Source organism: Chlorocebus sabaeus, chromosome 5 (genome assembly GCF_047675955.1).
Source record: "Chlorocebus sabaeus isolate Y175 chromosome 5, mChlSab1.0.hap1, whole genome shotgun sequence".
Lineage (NCBI taxonomy): Eukaryota > Metazoa > Chordata > Mammalia > Primates > Cercopithecidae > Chlorocebus > Chlorocebus sabaeus.
The window spans coordinates 27,627,609-27,641,689 of NC_132908.1; the positions used below are offsets into that span (position 1 = coordinate 27,627,609).

General features: G+C 53.2%; 1 protein-coding gene across 3 annotated transcripts; it reads left to right on the top strand.

Moving 5' to 3' along the window:
• Window positions 1–7,693: 7,693 nt before the first annotated feature.
• Window positions 7,694–13,392, top strand: PRR14 (proline rich 14). 3 transcript variants are annotated; one of them, XM_007990116.3, is made up of 12 exons: window positions 7,694–7,748; window positions 8,525–8,596; window positions 8,720–8,888; window positions 9,664–9,782; window positions 9,854–10,043; window positions 10,309–10,352; window positions 11,195–11,304; window positions 11,609–12,197; window positions 12,335–12,404; window positions 12,486–12,577; window positions 12,852–12,923; window positions 13,014–13,392. In XM_007990116.3, exons 2-12 carry the CDS (start codon window positions 8,574–8,576, stop codon window positions 13,291–13,293), a joined length of 1,758 nt encoding a protein of 585 aa, XP_007988307.2. In that variant the 5' UTR covers window positions 7,694–7,748; window positions 8,525–8,573; the 3' UTR covers window positions 13,294–13,392. The 3 variants fall into 3 exon arrangements, with proteins under 3 accessions (XP_007988307.2, XP_007988316.1, XP_037845563.1); XM_007990125.3 differs by lacking the exon at window positions 7,694–7,748 and adding an exon at window positions 7,899–8,066; XM_037989635.2 differs by lacking the exons at window positions 7,694–7,748; window positions 8,525–8,596; window positions 8,720–8,888 and adding an exon at window positions 9,252–9,355.
• Window positions 13,393–14,081: the final 689 nt, after the last annotated feature.

Below are 14,081 nucleotides of genomic sequence, written 5' to 3' on the forward strand. Positions count from 1 at the left end.
GGTGTTGTGGCAGGCACCTGTAGTCCCAGCTACTTGGGAGGCTGAGGCAGGAGAATCTGTTGAACCCGGGAGGCAGAGGTTGCAGTGAGCTGAGATTGTGCCACTGCACTCCAGCCTGGGCAACGGAGTGAGACTCCATCTCAATTTAAAAAAAAAAAAATCACAATAACAGAGGATTAGGGAAATGAAGGTTTAGATTGTGTATTATTTTTCTAGAACTGACATAACAAATTACCACAGATTCATTCAAGAGGGCTCAGTCTCACCCCATCTCCCAGACTGGAATGCAATGGTACAGTCATAGCTCACTGCAGCCTCGAACTCCTAAGCTCAAGCGATTCTCCCACCACCACCATGCCCAGCTATTTTATTTTATTTTTTTGTAAAGATAGGGTCTTGCTTTGTTGCCCAGGCTGGTCTCAAACTCTTTGCTTCAAGTGATCCTCCTGCCTCAGCCTCCCAAAGTGCTGGGATGACAGATGCGAGCCACCCTGCCTGGCAAGAATCCTTCCTTGCCTCTTCCTAGCTTTTGGTGGCTGCCGGCAATCTTTGGCATTCCTTGGCTTGCAGATGCCACACTCCAATCCCCGCCTCTGTTGCTCCATGGCATTCTCCCCGTGTGCATCTGTGCCTGTCTTCACATAACATTCTCCTTTCTATGTGTCTGTGTCCAAATTTCCCTCTTCTTGCAAGGACACCAGTCATTATATTACGGCCCATCCTAATCCAGTATGATCTTGATTACATCTGCAGACTCTATTTCCTAATAAGGTCATGGCTGGGTGTGGTGGATCATGCCTGTAATCCCAGCACTTTGGGAGGCCAAGGCGGGAGCATTGCTTGAGCTCAGGAGTTCAAGACCAGCTTGGGCTTTAGTGAGACCTCGTCTAGACTAAAAAAAAAAGAAATTAAAAATTACTTTGGGAGGCCAAGGCAGGTGGATCACGAGGTCAAGAGATTGAGACCATCCTGGTCAACATGGTGAAACCCCGTCTCTACTAAAAATACAAAACTTAGCTGGGCATGGTGGATGTGCCTGTAGTCCCAGCTACTTGGGAGGCTGAGGCAGGAGAATCACGTGAACCCAGGAGGTGGAGGTTGCAGTGAGGCAAGGTCGTGCCATTGCACTCCAGCCTGGTGACAGAGTGAGATTCCATCTCAAAAAATATAAATAAATAAAAACAAAAATTAGCAGAGTGTGGAGGTATGTGACTGTAGGTCCCAGCTACTCAGGAGGCTGAGGCAGGAGGACTGCTTGAACCCAGGGGGCCAGGGCTGCAGTGAGCCAAGATCCATCCACTGCACTGCTGCCTGCGTAACAGAGCAAAATCCTGTGTCAAACAACAGCAACAACAACAACAACAAACTAAGGTCACATTCAGTGGAAGTGAAAGGTTCAAGATTTGAAAATATCTTTGGGCTGGGCATGGTGGCTCAAGCCTGTAATCCCAGCACTTTGGGAGGCCAAGACAGGCGGATCACGAGGTCAGGAGCTCAAGACCATCCTGGCTAACACGGTGAAACCCCGTCTCTACTAAAAAATACAAAAAAAAAACTAGCCGAGTGAGGTGGTGGGCACCTGTAGTCCCAGCTACTCGGGACGCTGAGGCAGGAGAATGGCATAAACCCGGGAGGCGGAGCTTGCAGTGAGCTGAGATCCGGCCACTGCACTCCAGCCTGGGCGACAGAGCGAGACTCCGTCTCAAAAAAAAAAAAAAAAAGAAAAAAAGAAAATATCTTTGGTGGGGTCGGGGGAGGTGGGGAGACAAAATTCTGCCCACTACAGATAATAAGTAGTAAACAGAATTCTAAGGAAAAAAAATGCAAGAAGAGGAGATATAGGTTGGTGCAAAAGTAATCGCGGTTTTGCCATTACTTTTAATGACAAAAACCACAATTATTTTTGCACCAACCTAATACAAGGAGCAGCCATGACTCCTGTCAGGCTGAGACAGGGCATACAAGAAAAAGCCTCCTGGCTCATGCCTGTAATCCCAGCACTTTGGGAGGCCATAGCGGGTGGATCATCTGAGGTCAGGACTTCGAGACCAGCCTGGTCAAAATGGTGAAACCCTGTCTCTACTAAAAATACAAAAATTAGCCGGGTGTGGTGGCCCATAATCCCAGCTACTTGGGAGACTAAGGCAGAATTGCTTGAGCCTGGGAGACGGAGGATGTGGTGAGCTGAGATCGGGCCACTGCACTCCAGTCTGGATGACAGAATGAGACCCTGTCTCACAAAAAAAAAAAAAAAGAAAAAGAAAAAGAAAAAGAAAAAGCCTCCTTCCTTCCTGAGATCCAGAAGTTTTTGGAGAGGGCACAGAAGTACAGAAGTCGCTGGAGTGCCAGTCTGGTGGAAATTGCTGGAAATCCACCCTCTTGGGTGCCAGGGAAAGCTGTTCATAGGCAGGCGTCTCTGCAGAGGGACTCCACTGCAAAACTGTCCAGAGGGCACCTGGGAGAGCTGCTGACTCTGGGGTTCTGCTGGCCACCCTGCCCTGCAGAAGCGGGGAGCTGGGAACCCACTTGTGCTGCAGGAGCCTCCCAAGAGGGTTTGCCGAACCGGGAAGCAAAACCCTTTCTTCCTGCAATGTCTCTCCAGCCATCTATTGACAAAACTTAGCATGATGCTGGCTGGAAAAAAAAAAAAAAAATTAAAAAAGATATATTTAAAGGGTCCAGACCCATTTTCACAGAGCAGGAAAAAATGAATTTGGAGCTGAAGATAATAAATTGATAAGTGGTACAGTGACACACTGTTTCAGATTTTAATAGGCCGCTCACCTCATCTTTGCCCTCCAATCCTCCCTTCTCCCTTCTGGAACTCCCCACCTCAGCCCTGTAATTTTACCACTCAGCTCCTCCAAACCTGACCCCTGCCTACCACTGCTCCACCAAATAAAGGGGGCAATGACAGAACTGGTGGCAGGTGGCTCTCGACACTAGGAAAGAGGAGGTAGACCATGGACTAGATCAGTTTTCTCAGATCAAAAAACCAAAACAAAACAAAATTTAAAAACTGGCCGGGCACTGTGGTTCATGCCTGTAATTCCAACACTTTGGGAGGCTGAGGTGGAAGGATGGCTTGAGGCCAGAAGTTTGAGGATGCAGTGAGTAAGCTATGATCACACCACAGCACTCCAGCCTGGGTAACAAAGCAAGACCCCATCTCTAAATATAAACACTTACAAAAAAAATTTAGGTCGGAGCAGTGGCTCACACGTGTAATCCTAGCACTTTAGGAGGCTGAGGCCGGCAGATCAGTTGAGGCCAGGAGTTTGAGACGAGCCTAGCCAACATGGTTAAAACCCTGTCTCTACTAAAAATACAAAAAAATAGGCCGGGCACGGTGGCTCACGCCTGTAATCCCAGCGCTTTGGGAGGCCAAGGTGGGCGGATCATAAGGTCAAGAGATGGAGACCATCCTGGCCAATATGGTGAAACCCCATCGCTACTAAAAATACAAAAATTAGCTGGGTGTGGTGGCGGGCACCTGTAGTCCTAGCTGCTTGGGAGGCTGAGGCAGAAGAATCGCTTGAACCCAGGAGGCAGAGGTTGCAGTGAGCTGAGATTGCGCCACCACACTCCAGCCTGGGCGACAGAGCGAGACTCCATCTAAAAAAAAAATACAAAAAAAATTCCGGGTGCGATGGCTCACGCCTGTAATTCCAGCACTTTGGGAGGCCGAGGCCAGCGGATCACAAGGTCAGGAGACCGAGACCATCCTGGCTAACCCGGTGAAACCCCGTTTCTACTAAAAATACAAAAAAGTAGCCGGGCATGGTGGCGGGCACCTGTAGTCCCAGTTACTAGGGAGGCTGAGGCAGGAGAATGGCGCAAACCCGGGAGGCGGAGATTGCAGTGAGCTGAGATCTCGCCACTGCACTCCAGCGTGGGCAACAGAGCCAGAAGCAGTCTCAAAAAAAAAAAAAAAAATTAGCCAGGTGTGGAGGCATGTGCGTATAGTCCCAGCTACCTGGGAGGCTGATGCATGAGAATCGTTTGAATTTGGGAGGCAGAGGTTCCAATGAGCTGAGATTGAGCCACTGCACTCCAGCCTGGATGACAGAACAAGATTCTCTCTCAAAAAAAAAAAAGAAAAAAAAAATGTAGCGACCTGAGGTAGCTGGCCAAAGTAGAGGAGCCCCTGGGGGAAGTCTAGAAAGCTCCTCATCAGGAGAGTTAAACTGGCAGGAATGTGCTGAAAGTTGGCCGAACCAAGTACTTCAGGGTGGAGAGGGACTGAAGCCGAGGAAAGCAGCAGACCCAGTGATAATCTTGCACACAGGAATATAAATGCAGTGACATAAACTCCAAACTCTCAGGATGGCAGGCATGGTGGCTCATGCCTGTAATCCCAGCACTTTGGGATGCTTGAGCCCAGGAGTTTGAGACCAGCCTGGGCAACATAACAAGACCTTGTCTATACTAAAAATTAAAAATATACATACATACATATATATATATATATATATATATATATATATATATCAATCACTGGCGGAGCACGGTGGCTCATGCCTGTAATCCTGGCACTTTGGGAGGCCAAGGCGGGCAGATCCCCTGAGTTCAGGGGTTCAAGACCAGGCTGACCAACATGGCGAAATCCTGTCGCTACTAAAAATACAAAAATTAGCTGGGCATGGTGGTGCATGCCTGTAATCCCAGCTACTCGGGAGGCTGAGGCAGGAGAATCGCTTGAACCTGGGAGGCAGAGGTTGCAGTGAGTTGAGATTGCACCACTGCACTCCAGCCTGGGTGACGGAGCAAGACTCCGTCTCAAAAAAATAAAAATAAAAAAATTAGCTGAGTGTGGCAGTGCACACCTGTGATACCAGCTATTTGGGAGGCTGAGGTGGGAGGATCACTTGAGCTCAGGAGGTCAAGGCTGCAGTAAGCCATGATCGCGCCACTGTACTCCAGCCTGGGTGACAGACCAAGACCTTGTCTAAGAAAGGAAAAAAGAAAGATGGGCCACCCACAGTCGAAACGGACCCTGCGTTTCTGAATAATGACACACCAAAGTGCACCAACGGCCACACCAGCAGCCCCACTGGAGTCTGTGTGGGGCCCTCTTGCTACTGCATCAGCAGCATACACTGGGGTACACCCCACAGTATGTCCACCACCTGTGTAGGGAGTGGGCAAAGTAGAAGTCGTTGAAATGGAAAGTCACAAAAAGAGCAGAGGTGAGACTGCAAGACTATGAGGGCTCACATTTGCTGGCCTAGGCTAAGGGCCAAGACTGCCACAGTCTACCTTAGATTTCCATTTGATGAATTCTAGCACTCCAAGTTAGGGTCACACTGGTGGCCTCTTCCTACCAAATACTCAGGTCCAGGGCTTTTCTTTGGACTACATCTTTTGCCCTTGGTGTCATTGACTTCAAGAGACCTAGAGAATCAAAACTCAGATTAGGGTCCGGCGTGGTGGTTCATGCCTGTAATCCCACCACTTTGGGAGGCCAAGGCAGGCCGATCACTTGAGGCCAGGAGTTCGAGACCAGCCTGGCCAACATGGCGAAAACCCGTCTCTACTTAAAATACAAAAAAACTAGCCAGCCATGGTGGTTAGCACCTGTAGTCTCAGGTACTTGGGAGGCTGAGGCACGAGAATCACTTGAACCCAGGAGGCAGAGGTTGCAGTAAGCTGAGATGGCGCCACTGTACTCCAGCCTGGGTGACAGAGAATCTCAAAAACAAAAAATACCTAAAAACTCAGGTTAGGCCTGCTCTGCTTTTGAAGGTTTTTCCTGCCCTGGGGCCTGAAAAGCACTTGTGGGGCTTAGCTCCTAATTTGGCAAGGTTGGAGGAATCTCAAAGCACTCACAGCTGAATGAAACATCACTGTACCTCTTCAGGCACCATACTGCCAGGCCTGATCCAGAGGCAGAGAGAACACCTCTACGTGGAAGACCCATGGCCTGCTCCCACCAGAAGTCTGAATGGGTTTCCAAAGGGCCCAGTGGATCTCCTGTTCCAGAGATGCTGTAGTCCTGGAAGAACGTCTCCCTGCCTGAGTCCTTAGGGACAGAGCTGGGGAGCCTCCATTTCCCACATAAGCTCTTTCCATTTCATTTCCATTTCCCGATTATGCTCTTTCCATATCATCCCTTGTTTGTCTGTTTTAAGACAAGGTCTCTGTCACCCAGCCTAGAGTGCACTGGCGCGATCATAGCTCACTGCAGCTGCGACTTCCCAGGCTTAAGAGAGCCTCCCACCTCAGCCTCCTGAGTAGCTGGGACTACAGGCTTACGCCACCATGCTCGGCTTATTTTTTGTTTTTGTAGAGATGGGGTTTTGCCATGTGGCCCAGGCTGGTCTTGAACTCCTGGCCTGAAGTGATCCGCTATCCTCTGCCTCCCAAAGTGCTGGGATAACAGGTGTGAGCCACCACACACCCGGCCCTGTTTTATCACTTTCTTCACTCAATCCTCTGAGAAAGAATTATGACACCTAGACCAGGAAGCACCTCTGCACCTTATCTCGGACCCAGGATTCTAGGCTTCAGGGTCTCTCGTTCTGTTAAGAAAACAAGATAAGGACTGGGGCTGAGCACTCACGCCTGTAATCCCAGCACTTTGGGACGCTGAGGCGGGAGGACTACTTAAGCCCAGGTGTTCAACACCAGCCTGGGCAAAAAAGCGAGACCCTGCCTCAAATTAAAAAAAAAAAAAAAATTAAAAAAGAAAAGGACTGGTTTGGATCAGGGAATCTAGGGAAGGAGAACTAGCACAGACACGGGCTTTGGTTAAGCGGTCAGGTCACCTTCATAGTGCTACAAGAAGCCACTACATGCCCACTTCCTCCCAACCAATAGCCCAGCTCCCGGTAAAGGGTCCATGACGCAGCTCCTCCAAGCAACAGCGTCTCACCCTGTTCCCTTACTCCTCAGAACTATTTACACCTCCCCCATCATGAAGGCCCCTTTTGAGAGAGTGGTTCCTGAGAGCCGGGCCCCACGAGCAAGCCAAGCTATATTCTTGGCCTCCTGCAAAGACGCCCCTGTCCTGTAGCCCTCTGCGCGGACCGCGGGCACCCCCACTCCTCCGGGAAGAAGTACCGTAGACAACACTCAGGGGAAGTCAAGCTCAGCGCCCCCAGTCTCCTCCCCACTTCAGCTCGGCCCCGTATCTCCAGGACAAGGCGCCAGCAACGGAGCCACAGGCCGCACCAGCCCGTCTTCGATCCCGGATATTCGGAGTCAGGGCCTCCGCCACCCACTCCTAAACTCGGACCCTGGGTTGTGTGAACCAATTTAGGAACGCAGGAAGGTGCCGGAACCTTCCTCAAACGAGGCCACTCTAGGAAATTGGGAATTTCACATATCGTTAGCACTCAGTCGACGTTTATTGGTCTAAGAACCAAAGAACCGGAAGATGCCCTTAAAAAACGTGGCGGCACTCTAGCTTCAATCGGTTGCCTCAACATATCAAGAAACCTGGCATTGTATGTGGCCCTCAAAAGATGACGCCACCCAGTCCACCATGGTTCAACGAGGACTAAGACATCTGCCCTCAACCATCATGGCGGCGCCACTCAGTTTGGCTTCCTGCCCCTAGGGATGATGGCCGCCAGGTGGCTTCACTTAGTTTTTCACCACCCCGGAAGACGGGGACCGGCGATTGGGCGGTGTCCAGAGGCCCCGATAAGAAGGCCATCGGCGGTTGGGCAGCCTTGGGTAAGCTTGGTTTTTAAAGGAGCCGGAGGTGGGAGCTGCGGAAGACCCGGGATCCACGGGAGGCGGCGGTGAGCAGCGCTTTGGGGAGGGCAAGGAGTGGCTGGAGAGGGCGGGGGTGGGGCGGGGAAGGAAACTTCTGAACCATCTGGTCTTGGGCCGGGGGAGACCGCTGGGCGGGGACGCAAGGAGGGAGGGGGCGTTTGTGGGCGGGACCTCCCGGGATTGGAGTGAAGGGGGTATCTGCTTGACAGTGGATCCCTGGGGATCTAGGCTGAGTTCGGAGATGCTCCAGCTCGGGCCGCCCCTGTCTGATAGGAGCTTTGCGGCGCCGAAGCTCACAGGGGAAGGAGAAGCCTCGCCCGGCGTCTGATTGGCGGAACCGCGCTGTAGGATTCTTTCCTCAGGGATCCAGTCTAGGGGATCTGGTGGGAGGGAGGGTCGTCGATGTGTGGAGTATTGCTTTGGAGTCCTCGGCCACTCGCTGTGAGAGGAGGAGGATCACAGAGGGATCCAGCGGAAATAGCCTCCCAGGACCGGGATCCCCGTGGATCCCGGGGCACAATCTGCAGGGACAAAGGCCTCGGGAGGCTCGGGCCGCGGGAGAACTGGGGCCGCTGCATTCTGGGTTCTGGCGGCAGGTGCCAGGCAGGGCGCGAGTGATCCGCTGATCGAGGCGGTGGCAGCGGGAGGACACCCGCTCCGGGCGACCGACCGGGGGCGCCCTTTCGCGCCCCAGGGCTGCGGCCGCTGGGCTACGGGGAGCCGCGGGCGGACCATGAAGGGCGGAGCCCCAGGGAAGGGGCCAACCCTCACCCCCCGCTCCCCCGCTCCCCCCTTACCCCAGGCCGCAGCCTGGGATTCCCCAGGGACCCCCTGGAGCCGCCGCGTCTCCCATGGACTTGCCCGGGGACCCCAGGTGAGAGCGCACCCGGCCCGCCTGTCTTGACCCCGGGAAATGGGGATCCTGGCGGCCGTGCCGGGAAACTACAGAGCCAGCGACAGGTTCGGGCGACCGTCCTCTGCTTCTTTCACCCTCCAGCCCGCCTGGCCAGGCGCGTCTGTGCCGCCAGCCTCTGACTCGAGCATTATGGGGAGCCAGGAGCCCGAAACGGCCGAGGCTGCAGCCCCCGGGGGCCCCTTCTCCCCTGGAAAAGGCCTCTCGGCGGGTCCTGGCCGTGGTGCTGGAAGATATCATGGCTGTTCACATGGTGAGCCCCCTGAACCGAGAGACCCTCTATTCTCCCCTGACTTTCCTCACTACCAAACTCGGGCCAGATCGCTACTGAGGATAACTGAAGTCCAAATCCATCATTGTTGTACCCATCCCTCAGGCAGCCTCCCTCATGCTAAAGCCCTGCTTGGCTCCCACTTACTCCAACCTAGAATTGGGCAGTGCCCGTTCCCCCCACCAACCTTTTTGGGATGGAACCACATCCCTGTAATTCTGAGAAACTCTTCTGCTTTTTTTTTTTCTTTTTCTTCCTATCTTTTTTTTTTTTTTTTTTTCTGTAGAGACAGGGTCTTGCTATGTTGCGCAAGCTGGTCTCAAACTGGCATCAAGTGATCTTCCCATCTCTGCCTCCCAAAGTACTGGGATTACAGGCGTGAGCCACGGCGCGGGGCTGAAACTCTTCTGCTTTCTTCCCAGCCCAGCCTCCTTAGGAAGCAGGCTGAGGTCTTTGACTCCACTGCACAGATAAGAAAAACTGTGGCCCAAAAAAGGCAGTGACCCACCCTAGCACAAACAGTTTCTGTTTCCCTAAACAGCGTGGGTGAGATTACCCAGGTCCCACACCTGCAGTTTAGGACTCTTAATATCTGGCCCCTAATTCAGTCCAATTCATCTCTTCTCTGGGGATCCGAGTGAATTCTAGCCCTAATCTCTGTTATGTTTGTGGCTCAGGGCACTGTTAGGCACAGGGAGACCTTGTCCCATCCAGCCTCATTCCATCACCTTGCTCTTGACACCTCTTTCTCTTCCAGGGCCCCGTGGTACCCTCAAAGGAGACCTCCATCCCACAGCACCACAGCTGTCAGGATCCTGTCCACATGCAGCCTCCTGCCTCGCCACCCCAGCAGGCCAGGTGGTCCTCGAAGGCCAGGTGAGCATGGCAGGATGGGGGTAAACCAAGGGCCCAGCTGAGCCCTTCTAATCTTCCCGTTCCCTCGCTAGGCCTCCCGATCCTCTGTGTTTGTGTCGCGAGCCCTTGAGCCGCGTCCACCGGACCTCTTCCACCCTGAGGCGGCGATCAAGAACAACCCCTGGCCCAGAGGAGGGCCCTTCACAAAAGGTGGACCAGGCCCCCCAGCCCACCCTGGTGGTGATGCTGGAAGACATTGCCAGTCCTAGACCCCCAGCTGAGGTATGGGAACTGAGGGTATGGATATCAAGGGTTCTACTGGGTTCCAGCAGGGATAGAAGAAGGGTGGGAGGCCTGAGTCTTAGGTGGATTTTTCTTGGGGTGAGGAGAATGGCATTTTAGGTGGCAGGCACTACCTGAGCAAAGACTACATAAAAACCTCTTTGGCATGAACCCAAGCAGGTATCTGGGAACTGAAAGAGTCAGGATGTGGGGCACTAAGGAGGCTTCCCTGCCTCCCCACAAACATTCCCCTATTTTTATCCAGGGCTTCATTGATGAGACCCCCAACTTCATCATCCCAGCACAAAGGTGAGAGAGCTGGAGTAGGGATTATCAAAGGATCCAGGCAACAGCCATCATCCAGGTAGCCAGAGCTAGGGGCATCGGGACTGATTGATCCAATCCTTCCCTGTGACATCTTAAAAAGTCTTAAGGGGCCAGGCACACTCACGCCTGTAATGCCAGCACTTTGGGAGGCCGAGGCAGGAGAATCGCTTGAGCCCAGGAGTTTGAGGCCAGCCTGGGCAACATAGTGAGGCCATATCTCTACAAAAACATTGTTTTGTTTATTTATTTGTTTATTTTTGAGACGGAGTTTTTGCTCTGTTGCCCAGGCTGGAGTGCAATGGTGCGATCTCGGCTCACTGCAACCTCCGCCTCCTGGGTTCAAGTGATTCTGCTGCCTCAGCCTCCCCAGTAGCTGGGATTACAGGCATCCACCACCATGCCCGGCTAATTTTTGTATTTTTAGTAGAGACGAGGTTTCACCATGTTGGCCAGGCTGGTCTTGAACTCCTGACCTTGGGTGATCCACCCGCCTTGGTCTACCAAAGTGCTAGGATTTACAGGTGTGAGCCACCAAGCTCAGACAAAATATTGTTTTAAATTAGTTGGATGTGGTGGTCCTTGCCTGTAGTTCTAGCCACTTGGGAGGCTGAGGTGGGAGGATTGCCTGAGCCAGGGATGGAGTTCAAGGCTGCAGTGAGCTGAGATTGTGCCCCTGCACTCCAGCCTGGGCCACAGAGCAAGGCTCTGTCTCAAAAAAAAAAAAAAAAAAAAAAAGAAGCAGCAGCCCTAAGGGATAGGGGAGTTGCTGGCTCAGGTGGGATACCTGGAAGTTCCCCTAGCCTTTACTTTGCCCTTCACCCCAGAGCTGAGCCCATGAAGATAGTTCACCAGCCAACACCTCCACCCGGGGACCGAGAACCCCCATTCCAGCCATCTGCTCTGCCTGCAGACCCTCCGGAGAGCCCACCACCAGGTAAGGACTTGGGTAGAGATCAGATGAGACTTGGGAGTCTAGAACATCCTAGTTGAGTTTGGAAGTGTCAGGTACAGAGGTGGGGATAGGGCTTACCCTCCCAGGGCAGGGCATGGTATATGAAGATGGGATGACGATGTCAGAGGCTTGAAGCTCAATCCTTAAATGCAGAACTTAGTGTCTTAGGGGTGGGCTAATTCCTCTGTGCACAAAGTTGAGCATGCAGGGAGGGGCTGAGGCTACTGAGGAGGGGCTGAGACACTGCAGCCAAGGAATATCCACCTGTGACCTCTCCTTTCCTCAGCCCCAGATCCTGCTCTGGAGCTCCCATCCACCCCACCACCGTCCAGCCTTTTACGCCCCCGCCTCAGTCCCTGGGGCTTGGCCCCGCTCTTCCGTTCCGTCCGCTCCAAGCTGGAGAGCTTTGCTGACATCTTCCTCACACCCAACAAAACCCCACAGCCCCCGCCCCCGTCCCCCCCAATGAAGCTGGAGTTGAAGATCGCCATCTCAGAGGCTGAGCAGTCTGGGGCTGCTGAGGGCACTGCGTCTGTCAGCCCCCGGCCCCCCATCCGCCAGTGGCGGGCTCAGGACCACAATACCCCAGCACCTCTTCTTAAGCCCTCTCTGGGCCGAAGCTACTCCTGCCCTGATCTGGGGCCCCCTGGCCCAGGTACCTGCACCTGGCCACCTGCTCCACCCCAACCAAGCCGGCCACGGCCGCGGCGGCACACTGTGGGTGGTGGGGAAATGGCCCGAGCCCCGCCACCCCCTCGGCCCTGTCTCCGGAAAGAGGTCTTCCCTCTCGGAGGAATGGGAGCCTCCCCTTCTCTCGCCACATCTTGCTCGTCCACGGCATCCACTTCCTCCTTCTCCGAACCAGCAGAACCCAGGTAGTGCTCTCAAAAAACCCCCCTCGAAGCCTGGCCGCAGCCTGGTCCCAGCCTCCTTCCCTGAGTATCCAGCGGGCAGGAGACGGGGGATAATGCAGTGAATCCTGTTTGTCCCTGAGCCTTGACCTTCTTGGCAGGTTGGGTTCAACCAAAGGGAAGGAGCCAAGAGCCTCAAAGGACCAGGTGCTTTCAGACCCTGAGACCAAGGTAGGCATTCAGATTGGGTAGAAGAGACTAGTGGGGGCCTGAGCCCATGTCACTCTTTCACCCTCTGCCCCATTTTTGCAGACCATAGGAAAGGTTTCTCGATTCAGAATACGCAGAACACCAGCCCGTCCTCAGCTAAACCTTACACCAATGGGACTGCCTCGACCAATCAGGTGAGGGGATCATTGGGCATTGATCCGTCTTGGCCAAACAGATGCAGGCTCATGTCCCCTGAAGTATAGCTTTGTCTCCCCTCAGGGAGCACAGTCCAGTCTGAAGGATTCAACTGGGTGTGGGCATGGTTTGTGCTCAAAATTGCCTGTCTGCCTTATGTAGCACTCCTGGCCCTGACATGTCCCAGAAACTGAAACACAGACCAGGCCTTACCTGTCCCTTCAGGTCCCACTGGCCCAAGGTTTCTCAGTGGCCTCTGCTCTTTGCTTACAGGTTGAACAAGAAGGAGTTCAGCTTGGAAGAAATTTACACCAACAAGAATTACCAGTCACCCACAACCAGGAGGTGAGACACTTGGAAGGCTTGAGGGTGGCAGAGGGAAGTCTGGAGCTATGGGGCACGCTGATAACCAGCTCCTCTCCCTGCCTCGTCCAGGACCTTTGAGACCATCTTCGAGGAACCCCGGGAGCGCAATGGGACTCTGATTTTCACCAGCTCAAGGAAGCTCCGGCGGGCTGTGGAATTTCGGGACAGCAGCCTTCCTCGATCACGACGGCCATCCCGTGGGGTCCGGGCTGCAGGGGGCAGGACTGTTCCTCCCCATGTGGCCCCCAGCCCTGATGTGGGCCCCCTGCTCCAGCAGCGGCTGGAGGAGCTAGACGCCTTGCTCCTAGAGGAAGAAACAGTAGATGGGGAGCAGCCCCACTGGACCTAGGTGCCCTATCTGTTTGTCATCCATTTTTAAGGGATGGGAAATCTCCCACGCAGTTTTTTTTTCTCTATATTTCTAGTAAAGTTTTCGATATGTTTCTGATTCTTTTGTATCTCTAGCTGAGTTTAAGATTGATTTGGCTGATGTTTCTACGTTGACCCCCAAAGGTCTGGGAACTGGGACTGGTGCCAGAGATGGTGACAGGCGTTGGGTACAGAGTACAGGGAGGGGGTGGAGTGGTCACTTGAGATATAGATAGATAGATAGATAAGAATGGAGTTTCACTCTTGTCACCCAGGCTGGAGTACTGGAGTACAATGGCACGATCTTGGCTCACTGCAACCTCTGTCTCCGGCATTCAAGCAATTCTCCTGCCTCAGCCTCCCAAGTAGCTGGGACTACAGGCGTGCGCCACCACACCCACTAATTTTTGTATTTTTAGTAGAAACAGGGCTTCACCATGTTGGCCAGGCTGGTCTCGAACTTCTGACCTCAGGTGATCCACTCACTTTGGCCTCCCTAAGTGCTGGGATTACAGGCATGAGCCACCATGCCCAGCCTAGAGATATTTTCTTGATTAGAGGATTCTCCTGTGTGGAAGGACACTTCTGAAGCAGTGTCAGATGATACTGTGACCCTAGACCCTGGTCTGGGTTCACCCAATTCATTTATATAGAGACTGAAAGGCCTATAGTGGGTCAAGGCCTTGAAGATCAAGATGGCCCTGAATTCCTACTAACATGCGGGTCAGGACCTGCTGCTGGATTCAAGAGCTAAGGCAGGCCAGGTGC